This window comes from Diutina rugosa (assembly GCF_008704595.1).
Source record: "Diutina rugosa strain CBS 613 chromosome Unknown scaffold1_size794362, whole genome shotgun sequence".
Taxonomy (NCBI): Eukaryota; Fungi; Ascomycota; class Pichiomycetes; order Serinales; family Debaryomycetaceae; genus Diutina; species Diutina rugosa.
The window spans coordinates 84247-102293 of record NW_022995155.1 but is presented as its reverse complement, the minus strand read 5'-3'; the positions used below and the strand labels follow the sequence as shown (position 1 = coordinate 102293).

The window sequence follows — 18047 nt, the reverse complement described above, 5'->3', positions numbered from 1 at the left end:
AACTATGTGTAATCAAACCCTAGATAGCTCAATTCAAGTTTCCGGAATCTGATTCAAGGTAACGCAACAACCAAATCCATTTCGTCCCCGCCCTTGCTAACCTGAAGTCGGGACGGTGGGGCAGTATCCACCAAGGTGCCACTCTGTTGGTTTCCCATATACACTGGTTTCTCCCATTTGGCAGCATCTAATTCATAATTCCAAACCTGCTTCAGCTGATCGGCTTCCTCTGCCAACTTGGAAACATTTATTTTGCTCTCCAATTCTTGGATAGAATTTTCGTCCTCTTCATCATCGGATTTCAGGTATGTTGTATTTTCAACCATTTGAGCTTTCCCATTGACGATTACCATCTCCATAACTCTTCTCCCCCTACCTTTACGAGACTCCTCAGCCGACTCTTGCTTTCGCAATTGTTTTTGTTGGCGTTTTAGTTGAAGTGCTCGCTCAACTGGCAGAAGCCACATAGAGCTCGAACTTGTTGGTAAGTCATAATCAGCAGCTCTATCAATGATTTTGGTTCTCTCGGCACCAGTGGCTTGAAAGTCCAAGAGTGTTTCCAATCTTTGTTGCGCCACCAAAAGGTCGTTATCATGTTTCTCGTTGATCCGCTTCATTTTTTCGTACTTCTTGAGCTCTTCTTCTTGCTCTTTAACCTCTTTTTCGTGCATCTCTTTCTGGAGCTGCTCTTGTTTTTGTCGCTTCTTCTCATCCTCCAAGGCAGCCAAGGCTTCCTTCTGCTCATCCCAAAATTTACCAGCGCTCAGCCTAACCGTAATCTTCTTCTTTTTCTCTTTCACCGGAGGTGGTGATTGTGAGGGCAATTTCCGTTCAGCTAAAAGCTCTTTATTATGCTCTAATGTGTCTCGTTCTTTCAAAAGTATCAGTCGTATCTCTTCGCGGTCGGTCTCAGGTAGCAATTGTTGACCACAGAACAGACACGGCTGCAAGCCTTCCTTAACACAGATAATTTTACCGCAATTGAGACAGTTTGGTACAACATCAAAAAGGGGGTGGCGTTGGCCCATGCAATCGCATTTTCGATTGGCTTGATTCTGTGCTTCTGCAAGTTCAAGGTCTTGGAGAGCAGCCTCAATGTCCTTCAAATTGTCCATATTTTTTCGTTTACCTCTTTTGGCTTGTTTAGCGTTAAGCACCATGTGAGGCTCATTCATCAATTGTGAAGTTGTTGAAGCTGTTTTCTTGGGGTCAACTCGAGTTAGGGGTTTACGTGATGGTTGACTTTCTGTTGAGTCCACTTTCCAAGCTGGAGACTTCTTTGTAACTGGTTGATTAGAAATAGCAGGCTTTTTTGTTAGCAGCATACGCTGCTTCGAGGTCTTCTTGGCGTAAGCGTCGTCTTCCTCTTGCTTGAGCTTCAAAAATTGAGTCACAAACAGGAGACTCTCATCGGATGTTCCAAGTATGTCAAGCAAGTGTGACTCAATAGCATGTGGAGATCCAAGATGCAAAGTATAGTCAATGATTTCATTCAAGGATTCTGTATCGAGGGGAAGAAGCTGGCTGAGAGCATTGCGACTGAAGCTCTTAGTCTTCGGGTAGTCCATGGCGTGCGGCTTGAAAGTTGCGATCTACCAAACAAATGATAGTCATAAAGACAATACTTGATCAGATGAATTCAACTGAATTATGATATTTCAAAAGGTTGATCTCTGCGTGTAGTCCAATCCTACCGTCATCTTAAATTCCCATAACGAAGAACACAAGGTTGGAAATCCTGCATGAATCGGTGACTTTGATCCGTTGTCTGAAATCTTCATGGGGCGGGTGAAGTCCGTCAAATGTGCTAGCTGTAAAAAGCTCAAGATAAAGGTGCGTACGATGATGAAGTTGAATTCACCTATACTAACAATATAGTGTGACTTGGTCCGTCCATCGTGTGAGTACTGTACTCATACCAATCGAAAATGTGTCTACCCCACAGGCAATGAACGTGGACTTTTTGAGGAGCAGCATACGAGAGAACTAGAATTGTTTAGGTCGTCCGACACAAATACGAGTTTCTCGAATGTTCAGCATCCTTTCGAGGACTATCTATTGGCAGTCTTCGAACAGAAAATGAGCCAGCACTACGGTCAAACCCGCGACGTTGGCCAAGTTACATGGACTGTGAGTATGCCACAACTCCTCTCCTCCCTGGAATTTATAAGGAAATGTGTGATGGGCTATCTGGGTTTGCTCGCAATATCGAACTATAACCCATCCATGCTTCCATTGGAAATGCCTTGCGATGACAGCGTCTACGCTGTAAGACAATTCAGTTACGATACCTTCAATTTCCAACTTCGTGAGACGTCGCGACTCACAGATGAGTTGATGGAAGGTACTATTACCGAAGACAATGCAATTATTTTAATGATGTCGACTTGGATTCTATACATCACTATCGGTAGTAATTGCGCTATGTTATTACCACTTGTTGACTTTGAGTTACGGCGACATGACTTTTTGAGCTTTTTGAAAGCGGGACTGCAAATCCTCAATATGGCTGCAAACTTTGCCCCAAACCACCAATTAAATTTTTTCAAACCTATGAAAACATTTGAAGCATTTCCGATGATACCACTCTTGAAACGATATTATGATGAATTTTCCGGTTTGAGAAACCTTGACGAGGGAAAAGTAAACTACTTGTTAATCTTTATTGAGGAATTGAACCAACTGTTTTACGTGTCGGCTCGTCATAACAATGATGCGGCAATATTTCAAACAATCGCTAAAATCTCACCCCGATGGTATGATTTGATTTATGAACAAAATATTTTGGCATTATCATTGCTAAACGTGTGGTCGCTGATATGTTTGGGATTTGAGTATTATCTTGATCGCGACCACAACATGTTTGCCGACTATATGTGTTGGTATCGCCGTCACTGCATGCTCAATTATGGCGGGTGGAACTTTGCAGGTGACGAATCTCTATATTCCATCATGATTAAAAAAAAGTACTTATTCTCTACCGTGGAAAATGCCGTGTGCTTTGATCCTATCATAATCGATCACATTATATAGCCTGGTGTAATATGTTTAGCGTAAGTATTTATATTGTGCGTTGGTGCATGCTGTGGACTCCATCGCGCGCTCACGATAAAGTACATCGAAGCGTACGTGAGCTTAATCTGTGGGGATATGGATTACAATGAGGCACTCGCGGCAAAACAAGAGCAAATCCGGAAACTTAAACTGAATATCATTCGACGGAAGGTCGCATATTGGTCACTTCCAGCTGCCCAAAGACTACAACTAAAGAAGCACTTGTCCAGACGACAACAAAGGGGAAAACACGAAGGGCGAAGACCAGGAACCGAGATTAAACTTGTTGATGTGAATGGAATTGTCCCGTCTATAGATGCTTCTCCTGAAAAAGTCCACCAAATTGTTACGAAAAACACCAAACTTTATGATGATTGTGATAGGGTTCGAGTAGATGACGTCACGTACGCTGTCGCTGAGAATGGATATCTTCTTGTGCCTTTGAATAGTGGCCGCCATTTGCAGGAAACAAGCCCTAAGGCGTTTAACGTGCTTTGGCGTCGTGATGTTTTTTCATTGAACTTGGAAGCTGTGTCTCCTCAACCTCAACCACGGAAACAACAGAGGTGTCGATATTTCGGAAGATTCGGGATTTGCCGACGAGGCAAGTCTTGTAATTTCGATCATGATGTTTCTACGATAAGACTATGTCACAACATTTCCTCAATGGGGGATTGCAACGTTAAAAATTGTTTGTTGAACCACAATGCCAACAATTGCAATGCCGAGTTATGTCTGAAGAATCTTAGCAATGGTGTTTGTTTAAATCCTGATTGTCATAGATCACATCATAAGCCGCCACTATATGATGATCCGAAATACGAAATATGGGTGTGCCGGCCATTTGCCGTGGGAGGCTATTGTCAGCGGGGATCAAAGTGTCCCTTCATGCATTACCTAATATGCCCGGAGTACGAGGAAAATGGACGATGCTCACGACTGGACTGCTCATTAAAGCACATCGATACTTATCGCCATCAAGCGATGATGGTTAACTCGAAAGAAAATGATGGAAACGGAGTCTTCATCCAAGATGATCGAGCGTTAATACCTGTTAACAGCTACAGTACAAAGTGGGAGAAGTTATTTTTAGAGGGAGATACTTTTGATGTGGAGTTTGACGATGATATTAACGATTTAGAGGTGGGCACGACATAGTTTGGATAATGATTGTTTCTTTCATCGCTCCAAACCATGGATAAACCACTTTTATGACCTTTGGCCGCTTTCGACATGACCACAGAGCCACCTAGCCGCTAGAAGTGGTATTGACTGAAAAGGATCATGGCATGACTAGGCCTCGAGTATGCAGGATCCGGGGAACGCATTAATAACGTCGAGTTTGTTACGGTTTGTTTTGACCTTCTTAGGATTTTCAGGTTAGCGGGAACAAATTTTCATGGAGTAGTCATTCAACGAATTTGATACATTAGGTGATAGGGTGATTTTTTAGGCACTCTAAGATCTCACCGAGGCAGAGCGGGGCTTCGAAATGACGCCGAACGTGCTCACCCCGCTTTTTCTCGAGTGCCCCATACAGTCGCTTTTCGGAAATAAGATTACAAAATGATCACAACACGCGTTCCTTCAGGAACGAAACATCGTGGAAATACTTCAACTTGAACTTGGTCAGACATAAATGACTGGGCCTGTTTACTAAGAATTTTAGTTAAGTGAGCCAACCGGAAATGGCCGTCACATTTACCGAAATACCAGTGAGCACGACTTGCATAACAAGCATTTGGGACGGCCCCTGGTATCTGCAGGAAAGCGAAGCATATGAGCTATATAATGAATCTGCACCCCTTCGTAACCATCTTATAGGCCTCTTGCGTCGAATTTGAGTGTTAGCTGGCCTCTTTGGTGTATTGCTATCACACACGAAATTCTGGCGTCCGCCACTCCCCCGCGTTAATCGGCGCAAGTTGCTGAGTTCTCGTCGTGCCATGTGTATCTTGTTAGGGACCACACGCCACCCCGATTACCCGCTCATCTTGATGAACAATCGTGATGAGTACTTCAAGCGCCCCACAAAGTTAGCACTGTTTGAAGATGTCCCGACCAACCCTGGTCACCGCATTTTGGCCCCTCTCGACGAAGCTCGACCAGAGCAAGGAACTTGGGTTGGAGTACTGACTGACGGTCGTGTTGCAGTGCTACTCAACTACCGAGAGGGTGATACCCGTAATTTACAAGGAAAGATGCTGCGGGGTGTGCTCCCGATTGACTACCTTAGTGCGGGCTTATCCGACACAGACTGGCAACAGCAGTTACAAAATCGACACGCTCTTAATGGTTCGAAAATTGACTTGGAAGATATTGGTGGTTTTACTTTCGTTCATGGAAAAATTTCCCTTGATCCCACTACCAAGCAAGTGAAGCCTCTCTCAGTACTCACCAATCGTGGGGAACTGGGTCAAATTTTGAAGGGGGATCTGTCTGACCCTCACTTTGAAATTTCCCACAAGAAAACTTTTGGTATCAGCAATTCGTTGTACTATGAACCATGGAGGAAGGTTGAAATTGGCGAGGTGCTTGTTGACAAGCTTATTGACACAGCAGTGAAAAACGAGTACGATGAAAAGGCTCTAGTTGATGGGTGTATTGATGTATTGAGTACCAACACCTACGATTCCGATATTCAAAAATATGGAGGCTGGTTTGCGAAAGTGCAAGAACTTCAAAATCTGGTGTTCATTCCGCCACTCGATACTCAGGCTGAAGAACATACCTTTGTTCTGGGAAAGTATTATGGTACACGTACGCAAACTGTTATATTGATTGACCGAGGTGGCAATTTGCATTACTATGAAAAAGATTTGCATAGTTCAGATGATCTCGAAAAGCCTCCTGTGATGAGACACTACACTTTCAAGATCAATCTCGACGAAAACTGATCGAAAAGACGATCGCAAATGTCGTTATTTATGGCATTACTTTATTTATTAAAAGCTTGAGATACCGTATTAATGCCCTATTTCAACTCTTTCGGGCTTAGGCGACTCCTTCACAGCGATCGGTACATGTCGGCAATACGTTTCGCAACCGTTTATGCCGGCATACTACATTAGTCTTTTTGCGCAAGTAATCAGTATTGATCTTGAGAAAATCTTCGATAATTCTACACACATGTCTGTTGAACCATACGAACATCATCCGGCCACAACTGTCTATCACAAACTTCCATCTGAACCGCTGGACACTCCAAGAAGTCTCATATTCATACCTGGCAATCCTGGATTAGTGGAGTTTTACATTGTGTACTTGAACTTGATTCAAGAGCAATACCCGGACCTTGAGATCCTCTGTGTATCGCATGCGGGTCAAAATACCACCCCTTCCACAGCACAGTCGGCCCCACAGTACGATGTGCATTATCAGGTTAATCACAAGTATGAGTTCATACGAAAACACATTCTAGATAAGTATGACGACAAGCCGGTGGAGTTATGGATCATGTGTCATTCCATGGGGGGGTTCGTCACACAAAGAGCGGTAAGGGAGTTGACGAACGACTCAAAACTTCAGGGGAAATTCAATTTGAAATTCATTGGACTAATCTGCCCTACAATCAAGGATTTAAACCGTTCAAATTCAGGTACAAAGGCAGCCCCACTTTTCGAATGGCTCCCCATGATAACGATAGTAGTTTGGTTTTCGAAGTTATTGAATTTGATACTTACTGATGAGTCCAAACTGAGTATAATTCAAAACAAAGTTTTACAACCATCCCAAAGTCACTCAAAAGCTGCCAAGGATCTGATGAAATACTCCGTTGGGGCTGTAAAAGACTTAATCAGTTCACCAGCAATTGTTCGCCAAGCTTTACAATTAGTTGACGATGAGCTTCAAGTTATACGTGATGACGATACCGTAAATGATTGGTTTTACAAAGACTTAAAGGGCACAAAAATTTGGACGTTCTATGCACATAATGATCATTGGGTGGCAAATTTCACCAGAGATAGTACTATTGCGCGATACCACAACCCGCAAGACGATGTTGTCTTCGAGTTGGGATCAAAAGAGGGAAACATCCAGCATGCTTTTTGTGTGAATCAACTGGAGGAGTTCGCTGCTATTACGTTAAAGCAATTGAAACATTTCCAACTTTAGTTTATGCACTGTATATATTCATTAATCATGATTACTTCTTCTTGAACAAGGGTTCACCGATGTTTTTACCTCTCAACTTCACTCCCAACACGCGTTCAATCTTAGCCAACACTTGTTGGTTAGGCACGGCTCTACCCGACTCGTAATCATTGATGACTTGGGGCTTTTCGTTGACTTTGGTGGCCAATTCCTTTTGGGTCAACTTCTTGTCTTGACGAGCTTGAGACATGACCTTACCAACAGAAGCGTCAACCTTCTTGACAGCAACAACGTCGTCAGTGTTGTCCAACTTAGTCAACTTTTGACCTTCAGGGTTCAGCTTGACGTTAGCCGTACCGTACTTCTTTTCGGTACCAACCACAGTCCCAGCTCTTCTAGCGGCATTGATCGCTGAGTTAGACTTAGCAACAGTTTCTCTGGGGCCCGAACCACCGGCTCTCGCCTTCGACCCAATGATAGTGACAGTATCCCAATCAGACATGATTCAACTAATCGGTCCAGGAAATTTTCGCACCTTTGCTATGTGTCACACTATGATTCTAGAAAGATCGATCAGACGCGCTACCATTTAGTCACGTGATTTGGCAGCCATGCGGGACAACGGAATACGGGTGAATGACGTATGCATCATTTGCCACACCCGCTGAGAAACCAATGCTGACGAAATTGTCTTTTGGTAAGACAAGTCGTAAGCTTTGTTAAAGCGACGAATCGTAAGCTCTGCTAATGCTACTAGTTGTCCGACTGTGTGCAACAAGGATTGACATGGCTCTCTCGAACCCACGTGTCTAGCAGAAATATAGTGGTGGGTCGCATATCAAGGTGTTTTTGGAGCCAAACGATCAAATTGATGTTCAAGTTGTAAAGCCTTGAGTTTGGTTGAATCATTTTCAACTTAAAACAGCTCCTCGTTGAGCACGACAGGTCATTTTGAGTACTTTAAACTGTGGAAATCATCCCGGGGCTCGTGATTGTTTGCAGCCACCCATGTGGGCATCTTCGTATGACTATTACCATGTCGTCTTGTCCAACCACAAGCTCAACGCCTTTATTAGCACAAGATTTGGAAGATGCGGTAGTTGACCATGTGCATGATCGTCGTCGCCGTTTACAAATCTTACCAGGCAGCTTGGAAGCTGATTCAACTTTGGTGACGCATTCTTATGAGTGCTATCATGATGAAATGTCAGCCAGCATCGCCCCTGATGTGTCAGACATTCTATCACGTCACTCAATCGCTCTGGTTGGGGAGGAACCGACGACATCATTCAAAAATGAGCTGACCGGATTAATATTTTCATCGATCCCCGTTGCTATTGCGTCTTTATGTCAATACCTGCTCACAGTGGCGCTGGTGTTCTCAGTGGGTCGATTGGGGAGTGCAGAGTTGGCGGCTATTTCCCTTTCGTCAATGACGGCCAATATATCCGGATATGCTATCATTCAAGGCGTGGCAACTTCTTTGGACACATTATGTCCCCAGGCATATGGACGAAAGGAGTTCAACTGGGTCGGGGTACACTTTTTCAGATGTACAATCCTTCTACTTTTCGTGAGCTGTCCAATAATGTTATTTTGGATTTTCGGACTGTACCGATCACTCGTTTACTTTGTCCACGATCACGAGTTGGCATCATATGCCTCGTTATACCTCCGCGTCATCGCTTTCGGCGTCCCTGCATTCATATTGTTTGAGAATGCAAAGCACTTCTTGCAAGCTCAGGGATTGTTCAACCCCCTGGCCTACATCCTTGGAATCTGTGCTCCCATTAACGCAATTCTTAACTATGTACTTGTATGGGATCGTCACATTGGTTTAGGCTTTATTGGAGCCCCGTTATCTGTGGTCATTACCAACTACTTAATGTGCTTCATGATTTACATCTATATCTACGTACTGGACGGACGGAAGTGTTGGCCTCATCAGGCAATTTTCCACCCCATCTATTGGCTGAATTGGAAGAGAATGATCAACCTCGCAATTCCGGGTGTCTTGATGGTAGAACTGGAGTGGCTTGCATTTGAAGTGATAACCTTGGAGGCATCCCGATTTGGAACAACAGTTTTGGCGGCCCAATCGATCATCAATACCACATGCGTGTTGCTATATCAAATACCTTTTGCGTTATCAATTGCAACATCAACGAGAATAGCGTGGTATGTTGGTGCTGCCTCTGAAAGAGCATCCCAAACCTGTGCAACGGTTGCCGTTCTGCTTTCTCTAGTGAGTGGGTCAATTTTTGGTGCATTACTCTATATGTTCCGCTACCAATTTGCCAGCTTGTACACAGATGATACTGCAATCATAGCTCTCGCTGGTCGGACCCTCATTATCGCATCCGTATATCAAGTCTTTGACTTCTTATCGTGTGCCACCGGTGGTATAATGCGAGGACAAGGAAGACAGCAAATTTGCGGCTTCGTTAGTTTGGGTAGTTATTACACCCTTGGTCTCCCGTGTGCATACATTTTCGGCTTTGTACTCAAATGGGAATTAACGGGCTTATGGGTCGGGATGATTATTGCTTTAATGACCATTCTGATGACACAAATGTATTTTGTTCGTGTCAGTAATTGGAAAGTTATCATTAATGAAGCCGCATACGAAGAATGTTTAGATCTGTCCTCCATTGCAAATCGCTCCGAAACATATCAGAGCTTAAATGATACTTAAAAAGTCATTTAATCATTGTGGCAATATACCGTAAATTTATGGAACAATAAAGTCAATCGATTTCAAAAATGGTGTACTTCCAATCCCGACCTCATATATAGTACGACCTATCCGGATTCTCCACGGTCAATGTTTATATGCACACCCACTGACTATTTCAGTGCACCAACTCCTCAATAATTTCAATTGCGACAACCCTTGCTTACCTTATGATTGACATTGAAGTTAAACCGCGGTCGAGAGGCTTCAAGCCGGTGTCTCTCTCCGAGTCCCCTGACGCTCGTGTGGAGAAGGTGGTGGCGGACCTTGCCAATCGCTACAATTGCTCTGTACACAGATTGAGAGTCACTGTTATCGATGACAAAACCAAGAAGCACGTTCCCCTTGACCAGTCGAAGACGTTGGTGGCCAATGGTGTCACCGGTGACAGTGCTGTCATTTATGTCAAGGACCTTGGCCCCCAAATCTCGTGGAGAACTGTGTTCGTCATTGAATACTTGGGCCCTCTTCTCATTCACCCCATTGTTTGGTTCGCGTATGAACACTTTTACCCTGGCATTAGCAGAACCTTGGTGCAAACTTTGGCGTTCTACATGGTTCAATTCCATTTCTTCAAGCGTGAGTTTGAAACTTTATTTGTCCACAAGTTCCTGAATGCCACGATGCCCGCATTCAACATTTTCAAGAACTCTGCTCACTACTGGGTTTTGTCAGGTATCAATTTATCGGTGTTCATCTACGGTCCTCAAGTGCACACGACTAAGCTTAGTGATTACGTCTACCATGTGCTGAACCACGCAACCCCCGTTATCGGAATTTTGGTTGGGGTTTGGTTTTTCGCTGAAATCTCTAACTTCGTCACCCACATCATTTTGGCTCAATTACGGGTGAACGACACTAAGCGGTATGTCATTCCTTACGGCTATGGTTTCAACTGGGTTTCCTGCCCCAACTACTTCTTTGAATCGTTGGCGTGGTTCGCGTACGCTCTCCTTGTAGGAAACTGGTCGGCGTGGTTGTTCTTCGTTGTTGCCACTGCTCAGATGTGGGTATGGGCTGTCAAGAAGCACAAGCGGTACTTGAAAACCTTCGGTGACGAATACAAGAAGTTGAGAAGAAAGATTTACGTTCCGTTTGTTATTTAAATAGCTACATGAATGTTGTAACCCCTTTAATCCCCTCCCAAAAACGAAACGAGTATGGGAAGGCATGCACCCCCGAGTGTGGCTAAAAACTCTAGCGCCGATGATTGTTCCGGCGTATTCGTACTGTTGTGCAAGTCGTCGGACTTTGAGTGGCCAACGTTCGACATCACATGGTGGATGACATATAAGAATGTGCCAGCGCTGAACAAAAACAATAAAGCAATGACAAATTGGGAATCATGAGCGCCAACCTTGATTATTAGGTAGGTCGTAATTGCAGCCAAAGGAGTAGTAAGTGCAAACAAGAATAAATGAAACTGCGCAATTTGGGGAGAAAATCCTTCTTTGAGTAAAATCGACGTGAAGCTGAATGACGTGGGAAGCTTATGTACAACAATGACAACAAACATGATTAAGCCAATATGAGATTTTGAAAGCGCATAGCTCAGTCCCAAGCTGATACCGTCGATTATCCCGTGAAGCAACAACCCTAAGGTGAGAGCCGATTGGAGAATCGACTTGAAGCCATGTGCAATACTGAAACCAGGTGCCAGTCCATCGACTTCAGTGTAATTGATTTTGCTCTTGAGATTCCACGCCTCCAACAACATGGGAATGTTATCTTGGAGGTACATGATAACGAAGCCGAAAATAAGCGGTAAACCAATGGACCATGCCTCCGGGCCATCTGGAGAAGTCGCCTCATACAAAGTCTTCACTCCTTCAGGTATGATGATGACAAGGGCTGTGGCAATAAGGATACCCATACCGAAGTATGAAAAGTAGTTGAATCCTGGAAGCTTGTCCCCAAGCTTGATGGGAATGAGGCCGCCAATGATGGCCACCACCATCATTACCACCAGAACGATGCATAAGTCGACAAACGACGACATCGTAACGGACGATTGGAATACTCGTGAGCTATATGAGATCGGTAGTACTTTGCGACTGGTACAGGAATACGCGTATTAGATGCAAGGAACAAGCCCGCTCACTATATAGAAAATCGGGCTCTACTGATAGATCCTGGGTGTTGAGCAATGATAGGAACCTAAACAATACGTAGATATGTAAGGTCCGGCTCTGACTAGATCGAACTCGCTAATACTCGAGGGACGCCGAAAGTTCTTGTTTACGTGTCAGTACCGATAAGGTATTCGAAAATGCCAAGCCATCTCACTATCTTGGAGTTATTGTTAGCTGGATCCCTCATTTAGCTTTGGTTTTTCCGGTGTCCCACGCCAACGGTCAACGCAACGCGTGTGCGCGCGAGCTATTGTGAATGAGCTCATGGATGATGATAAAAAGTTGGAGCTAGCAGTCATTTATTTCCACAACTCACGTTATGATAAGGCTCTTACCATTTATAACGAGTTGGAAGACGCTTACAATGCGTTGGGACCAATGTTACTCAAGCAACTTCGAGCCGACGCAAAGGTCTATAATCTAGCCTCCATCCCCCCTATACATCCCAATTTACCTAAAGTTCTCGACCAACGAGCCGCCACATACGAGAAGCTTGGAAACTTTACCAAAGCTCTAGCTGATGCACGCGCTTTAGTCGCTAAAGACCCGCTCAATTGCAAGGGGTACCTTCGTCTTGGCAAATTGCTCGAGAAGAGAGGAGATTTGACCAGTGCCCTATCGACCTATTCTCAGGGTATTACAAAGATCAAGTCTGCCTTTAAGCAAAGCAAGATTAAGCCGCCGCCAAAACAATATCAGGCGCTTAAGGAAAATCATGAAAGATTACAAGCCACGGTAAAGACTCCAGTTGAACATGGGGTTTCCGAACTGACAGGAAAGCGTACGTCATCCCCGTCCTTTTCCACAGTTGTTTACAAGAAGACTCGAGTGCTGGGGCGAGACCCTTTCAATTTGTTGCCACTTGAAATCATTGAACTCATATTTCGCCAAATTCCGCTAACGTGTGTACTTCAGTGTCATCTTGTGTGCAAAAGATGGTACAGCAGCTTAATTCAATTGCCATCGCTTTACCGCTTGGACTGTCGTCTGGGGGTCACTGTACCGCAGTTTGAGAGGGGAGTCCAATTAGTAAAGAGAATCAGCAGCTTTACTCGGTTGAAAGAGATAAGTTCAGTTAAAATCAAACATGCGGCTAATCTTGAGCGGTGTCTTCGCTGCATGATTACCGAACCTGGACTTTTCTTTCGAAATATTGACATCAGCGATCGCCAATTTTCTTTATCGTCGTGGATTCACTTGATGTCGAAAACTGGTTGGACGACTCACAATTTCAAGCGGGTAACCAAGCTTAGCCTCGGTTTGGTCTCGCTGATGACGTACGGTAGTATTTTATTGAGCATCTTCCCAAACTTGAAGCGTCTACGAGTTCTTATTCTTCGAAGTGATATGGATCGCGAAGCTCTGAATGTCATTACCACAGAGAAAGCATTTAGAAGATTTTCAATGGTTGATCTGCATGAGAAACTAGAAGAATTAGTACTAGTGAACCACCCCAAATTGAATCGAGAGAAGCAGTCAGCTACACCTGGGCCTGCGACATATCTGGCAGTACCCCCATTTCTCAATCAAACTTTTGCATATCTCGTGGAGTTGATTATGGCTAATTACGACTTTGAAAACCGACTTCCTCAATTGGGTGAGTTCTTCCTCAAGACTCCTAACTTGAAACGCTTGTGGTTTGAGAATAATCTATCAATCACGCTACTCGAGTTTTTCCAATTACTTCAAAATTACCAACCAAGTTTCCATCTTGAAGATCTCACATTCCGCGAGCGCTATATACCCAGAGCCACCAATTTGGTGGAATTCACTAGTGAAGATTTGCATCAGCTACATGACTTACGGCGTCTCGACGTGTACGGCTCACTGTTGACAACGCAGGGGTTAAAGAAATTGCTCCGATTGAGTGGCAAACATCTTACGACGTTGCAAATTGGTAATTGTTGTCATGTTGAGTGGCCCCAAGACATCATAGGGCAACAGCACCACATTCTTCGGTGGAAAACGTTATTCAAATATGCTCCTGCATTGCAAAGATTGAGCGTGAGAAATAGTTTGATCGATCAATTTACTCTCTCGACGCTCTCTCAACTTGAAGAGCCACATAAGCTTGAAGAACTTGATCTAAGTTTTTGTTCAAACGTTAAAGGCGTTGGTTTGTTATACCTCTTGCAATATCCTGTTAAGAAGTTTCGACTTAATGGAGTTGATATTGACTCGCAGACATTAACCTACATGAGTGAACGCAATCCACATTTGCTCGAAATCGAAAGTGATCCTCGGGCAACGTCGATATTCACGTTTGGGGTAGATAGTTGGATCCAACCTTTATAATGTACATAAATCCAGTCTGGATCACGTGATCGCGCTACACTTCTCTTCGCGGCGATCAGGATGAGCGATGAGCTATGGCTGTCACTAGACTGAAGAAGATCACCTTTGACGAGGACGGCAATAGTCCCGACGTCGCAATTGTTGAGACCAAAACGGTCCATGAAGTTGAATCGGAGCTGGACTCAGATGATGAAGCCCCGGAGGAAGAGTCGGTGAACACGGCTAAGAAGCAGGTAATGAGTAAGGAGCAGGAGCAAAGACAAGCAGCTCTGGAGCTCAAACGCAAAGAGAAGGAGAAGAGAAAAGCCATAGATCTCAGAAACCAGGAGCAGAAACAACTAAAGCGGGACGTTGCGCCCGTCAAGGAAGATGAGGAGGAATTACCTGAATTATTGGATGACGATATCTTGAACGCGTTCAACGATGAGTCGGACGAAGACGAGCCTTCACTGGTACAAAACACCCATATCCGGTTGGATGAGGTCTCAGAGGAGGAGTTGCAGCGGCAAGCTAAGTTGGCCAAGCTTGAGGCGCTCAAGCAATCACGTGGCGCCACCATTAAGCGGGGGCCGGTATACGTTGCGGTGAACCATCGCAGCCGGCACAAGCTTGCTCCTAAACGGGATGCAGTGATGGCGTCGAAGGACCAATGGCTCAATCGGAAAGCGTTGAACAAAAAGTGAATGACTTTTTTATCTCCCCACCGTTTTGTGGAGGGATTTTCATCGAGGGTGCAGAAGCGTGCCGCCTCGAAACCGTCGCCAACCTTAAAATGTTAGTGTTGTAGGGCCGACAACTGCACCTTCAAGCGGGGCCGCCCAAAAGAAAGCGAGGTGTATTTTTATGGAGCCAGGGATAGAGGTATCGCAAATGGCTGCCGTATAAGCCGATAGAATTACTCGAGTTATATCTGTACGGAACGTTAATAGATGGTCTAGACTTGATGTTCGCACCAGCCAGCATCCTCGCTCGCACCGTTGACGAAAAGCCCCTTACATGCGCCGTCAGCAATTCACGTCAACGTCACGAGTGAAACGGAACTGACATCGGCTTTGCTGTAGACAGCACGGTTTTGTCTCTACTAATTCAAAGTGGAAAAGGGGGGCGGGGTTAAAATGTACAATATGTGTATTCATGTCTCATAAAAAGCCTGCATTAACACCGTTATGCTCTATTAAATCCATTGTAATCCAATTGAACGCCAGGTCCAATCTATCAGAAGTAAAACTATAAGTCCTTCACTCTCACCTTGGGGCAATAAGGACACATCATGTGGTCACACCGGTGGCAGGTAAATCGGGTGGGTATATTGAGGATCACGTCATCCTCAGTCTTGGTTTCGGTGCAGGGTTGTTGCACCTTATCGAAATTATACGCGGTGGTGGACGTGGTGCGAATGAAGACGGGGGTGGGGGTGACCACCAGGTTAGTTTCCGCAATTATCAGCGGCGACAAAATGTCGTTGAACGACGACAGCCGGCGGACCTCGGGGTTGTCGTAAGGACTGATTTCGTGAGCGTAGACGTCCTCAGGCGTCCCGTCACCGACGACGGCATCGTCGTCGCCGGCGACTGGCGGTGACGCCGACGGCGCGGGGAACCCGCCAAGATTGTAGACAATTTGCGAGTAGTACTTGATACTTCGTATTAAGTAGTCGTTGACGCTTTCGTCGGACGTGGCCGGGTTGGCGGCGGCGACATGGTTGTCGGGCACGGGGGTCTTTTTGTAGATGATGCTTCCGTACAGTTGGCCACACAGACAGCAGTACCACTGGCAAATTTTAGTATCGTTGGGTTTGGGAGTATAATTAGCAATATGGGGAAGTGGACACTCCATTCTATTGACAATCATGGACATCACACCGCCCCTCCGATGCGGAATTTCAGATGAATGGTGGGTTTCTTCGGCTGGACAAATTACCTAACCGTGATTGCCTTCGCCAGCCTCTATATATATTCGTGGTCCGCCCGCCAAATCAGGCATTCCAAACCTTGATATCGTGCATATTGCCCAAAAAATATATCGGGTCTAGACTTGGTGAGGGCGAAATAATGAGAGGCCACCGACAAGAGTAGCGCACGCCAGCGACGACCACTGGGTGCAAAATGAGACAACCGTGCCACGACACCGGCGACGGGGGTCGTGGTAGCGGTGATTGACGCCCCCCGTCGCTGTCACCGGGCGGCGTTCCCGGTCCTCTTCCCGAGCGGTTTTTCGCTGCAAGTTCGTTGCGGGGCCTGTCTAGGGGATCTAGACTCTGATGCCCTTCATGTAGTGTTTAGGTATTCAAACTACGAGCTGCGAAAGTTAGACTACGGTCGAGAACCAGCGAACGCGGGCGATGAGTGACCGCGGCAGCACTGGGTACGAAGCCTAGCCTCGTTTGGCGACGACATCGGCGGCGGGGCCAGCCTCGCGAGTTTTAACTTTCCCTCGTGTTTATGGGATGAGCAAGCAGGGCAAATGCACCTTGAGCTTAAGGGCCAAGGCGTGTACACCCCGGGAGCCAGGCGAGGTGGGGAAGACCGACGTCGTCGGGGGGATACGATGGCAACGGTTTAGGCGAGGCGGTGGCATTAGCGAGGGTGCCGATCAACGACGATCAACGACGCTCGTGGGATTAATTATTTACTGTCCGGAACATTTATTAGAGTGATGTCGTCGTCCCCTCAGCCGCTGTCGTCGCCGATGCCGACCGTTGCCATCGGTCGAGGCTCGTGCGCGTTGCCCTTCCAGGCATCATCGCTAAGTAGGTACAGCCGACATGTCTATGGGGTCGAGGGTGCGAGCGTCAACGACCCTGGCAAAGCAGTCGAGGGGGACGATGCCGGCATCGTTGCCGCTGCAGAGGATGGCGTCATTCTTCGCCCGGTAGAAGACAAGCCCCTGGGTCAAGCACCGGTCGACGTCGAGGTAAATGAGGACGTTGGCCGAGTGGCGGGCCCCCAGGATGTTGCGAAGCTGGGTCAGCGTGAAGTGGACGTGGTTGCGGCCCATTCGGCTGAGGCCGCCCAGCTGGTATATGAGGGGGAGCTTATTGCGGTAGGTGCCATGGTAGATTTCCGACGGGATGGTGGCGGCGGTAAGCTCCTCCATGTTGTCGTTGGCCACCAGCTTGATCGAGTGGCCCTGGGTAGCACATATCCTATCGCCGTCGATGCTGAAGCGTTGTTTGGCATTGTTAGCCACTACTCTATCCAAATCGGCCCGGGTGCACTTGAGGCTTTTGAGGCGGTGGTGGTTGAGGACGTCGTCGATGGCGACGTACCCGCGTGAGTCAATGGCTAGGCCCTCCTTTTCGGCATTATGACGAAGGAGCCACGAGAGGGCTTTGGATATGCGAACGTCGTGTTTCAGCTCCTCCATGGTGAAAGGGAGCCTCCAACTGGCATTGTCGATAGTGACGCATCGCACTGTTTGCCCCCAGTGCAGGAGGCCACGCCCCGGCGCGACGGTCTGGATCTCAACGGTGCCGCCGGGTGCGTGCCGGCATCGCCAGGTCGCTTGCGCCGCAAATTCCCCCCCGCAACGATAATATCCGAGGAGGGCGGTGTTTCTTCTGAATTGTAGTGGTGGTTGCGATGACTACTCGGGCGGAAATATCGTCCGCCCACCTTATTCACCCGCCAAGCGCCCCCTCCCCACTCCACCCACCTACTCCTTGCCAGCCGCGATGTCGGACGCATTTCACGTGGAGGTCGATGTCGCCGACAATAACGAGTCAGGGGTAATAGGTT

The 18047-nt window shown here is 46.3% G+C and overlaps 11 protein-coding genes across 11 annotated transcripts; 6 read left to right on the top strand and 5 right to left on the bottom strand. All coding sequences in view use genetic code 12, as the record gives it.

Annotated features, from left to right (window-relative positions):
* Window positions 1-53: 53 nt before the first annotated feature.
* DIURU_003353 (uncharacterized protein) lies at window positions 54-1568 on the bottom strand (the record flags this gene model as incomplete). Its single annotated transcript, XM_034156106.1, has 1 exon — window positions 54-1568. The coding sequence occupies one exon, from the start codon at window positions 1566-1568 to the stop codon at window positions 54-56; it is 1515 nt and encodes a 504-aa protein (XP_034011606.1).
* A 658-nt stretch (window positions 1569-2226) lies between these two features.
* DIURU_003352 (uncharacterized protein) lies at window positions 2227-3033 on the top strand (the record flags this gene model as incomplete). The annotated part of the gene is made up of 1 exon (XM_034156105.1): window positions 2227-3033. One exon carries the CDS (start codon window positions 2227-2229, stop codon window positions 3031-3033), a length of 807 nt encoding a protein of 268 aa, XP_034011605.1.
* A 2018-nt stretch (window positions 3034-5051) lies between these two features.
* DIURU_003351 (uncharacterized protein) lies at window positions 5052-5951 on the top strand (the record flags this gene model as incomplete). The annotated part of the gene is made up of 1 exon (XM_034156104.1): window positions 5052-5951. One exon carries the CDS (start codon window positions 5052-5054, stop codon window positions 5949-5951), a length of 900 nt encoding a protein of 299 aa, XP_034011604.1.
* A 232-nt stretch (window positions 5952-6183) lies between these two features.
* On the top strand, window positions 6184-7170 carry DIURU_003350 (uncharacterized protein; the record flags this gene model as incomplete). The annotated part of the gene is made up of 1 exon (XM_034156103.1): window positions 6184-7170. The coding sequence occupies one exon, from the start codon at window positions 6184-6186 to the stop codon at window positions 7168-7170; it is 987 nt and encodes a 328-aa protein (XP_034011603.1).
* A 31-nt stretch (window positions 7171-7201) lies between these two features.
* Window positions 7202-7651, bottom strand: MBF1 (Mbf1p; the record flags this gene model as incomplete). Its single annotated transcript, XM_034156101.1, has 1 exon — window positions 7202-7651. The coding sequence occupies one exon, from the start codon at window positions 7649-7651 to the stop codon at window positions 7202-7204; it is 450 nt and encodes a 149-aa protein (XP_034011602.1).
* A 2402-nt stretch (window positions 7652-10053) lies between these two features.
* Window positions 10054-10989, top strand: DIURU_003348 (trans-2-enoyl-CoA reductase (NADPH); the record flags this gene model as incomplete). The annotated part of the gene is made up of 1 exon (XM_034156100.1): window positions 10054-10989. One exon carries the CDS (start codon window positions 10054-10056, stop codon window positions 10987-10989), a length of 936 nt encoding a protein of 311 aa, XP_034011601.1.
* A 26-nt stretch (window positions 10990-11015) lies between these two features.
* Window positions 11016-11882, bottom strand: DIURU_003347 (Mn(2+) transporter; the record flags this gene model as incomplete). Its single annotated transcript, XM_034156099.1, has 1 exon — window positions 11016-11882. The coding sequence occupies one exon, from the start codon at window positions 11880-11882 to the stop codon at window positions 11016-11018; it is 867 nt and encodes a 288-aa protein (XP_034011600.1).
* A 397-nt stretch (window positions 11883-12279) lies between these two features.
* DIURU_003346 (DNA-binding SCF ubiquitin ligase subunit) lies at window positions 12280-14310 on the top strand (the record flags this gene model as incomplete). The annotated part of the gene is made up of 1 exon (XM_034156098.1): window positions 12280-14310. One exon carries the CDS (start codon window positions 12280-12282, stop codon window positions 14308-14310), a length of 2031 nt encoding a protein of 676 aa, XP_034011599.1.
* A 74-nt stretch (window positions 14311-14384) lies between these two features.
* Window positions 14385-14993, top strand: BUD21 (Bud21p; the record flags this gene model as incomplete). Its single annotated transcript, XM_034156097.1, has 1 exon — window positions 14385-14993. One exon carries the CDS (start codon window positions 14385-14387, stop codon window positions 14991-14993), a length of 609 nt encoding a protein of 202 aa, XP_034011598.1.
* A 544-nt stretch (window positions 14994-15537) lies between these two features.
* DIURU_003344 (uncharacterized protein) lies at window positions 15538-16167 on the bottom strand (the record flags this gene model as incomplete). Its single annotated transcript, XM_034156096.1, has 1 exon — window positions 15538-16167. One exon carries the CDS (start codon window positions 16165-16167, stop codon window positions 15538-15540), a length of 630 nt encoding a protein of 209 aa, XP_034011597.1.
* An 888-nt stretch (window positions 16168-17055) lies between these two features.
* Window positions 17056-17676, bottom strand: TPT1 (tRNA 2'-phosphotransferase; the record flags this gene model as incomplete). Its single annotated transcript, XM_034156095.1, has 1 exon — window positions 17056-17676. The coding sequence occupies one exon, from the start codon at window positions 17674-17676 to the stop codon at window positions 17056-17058; it is 621 nt and encodes a 206-aa protein (XP_034011596.1).
* Between the last annotated feature and the right edge of the window lie 371 nt (window positions 17677-18047).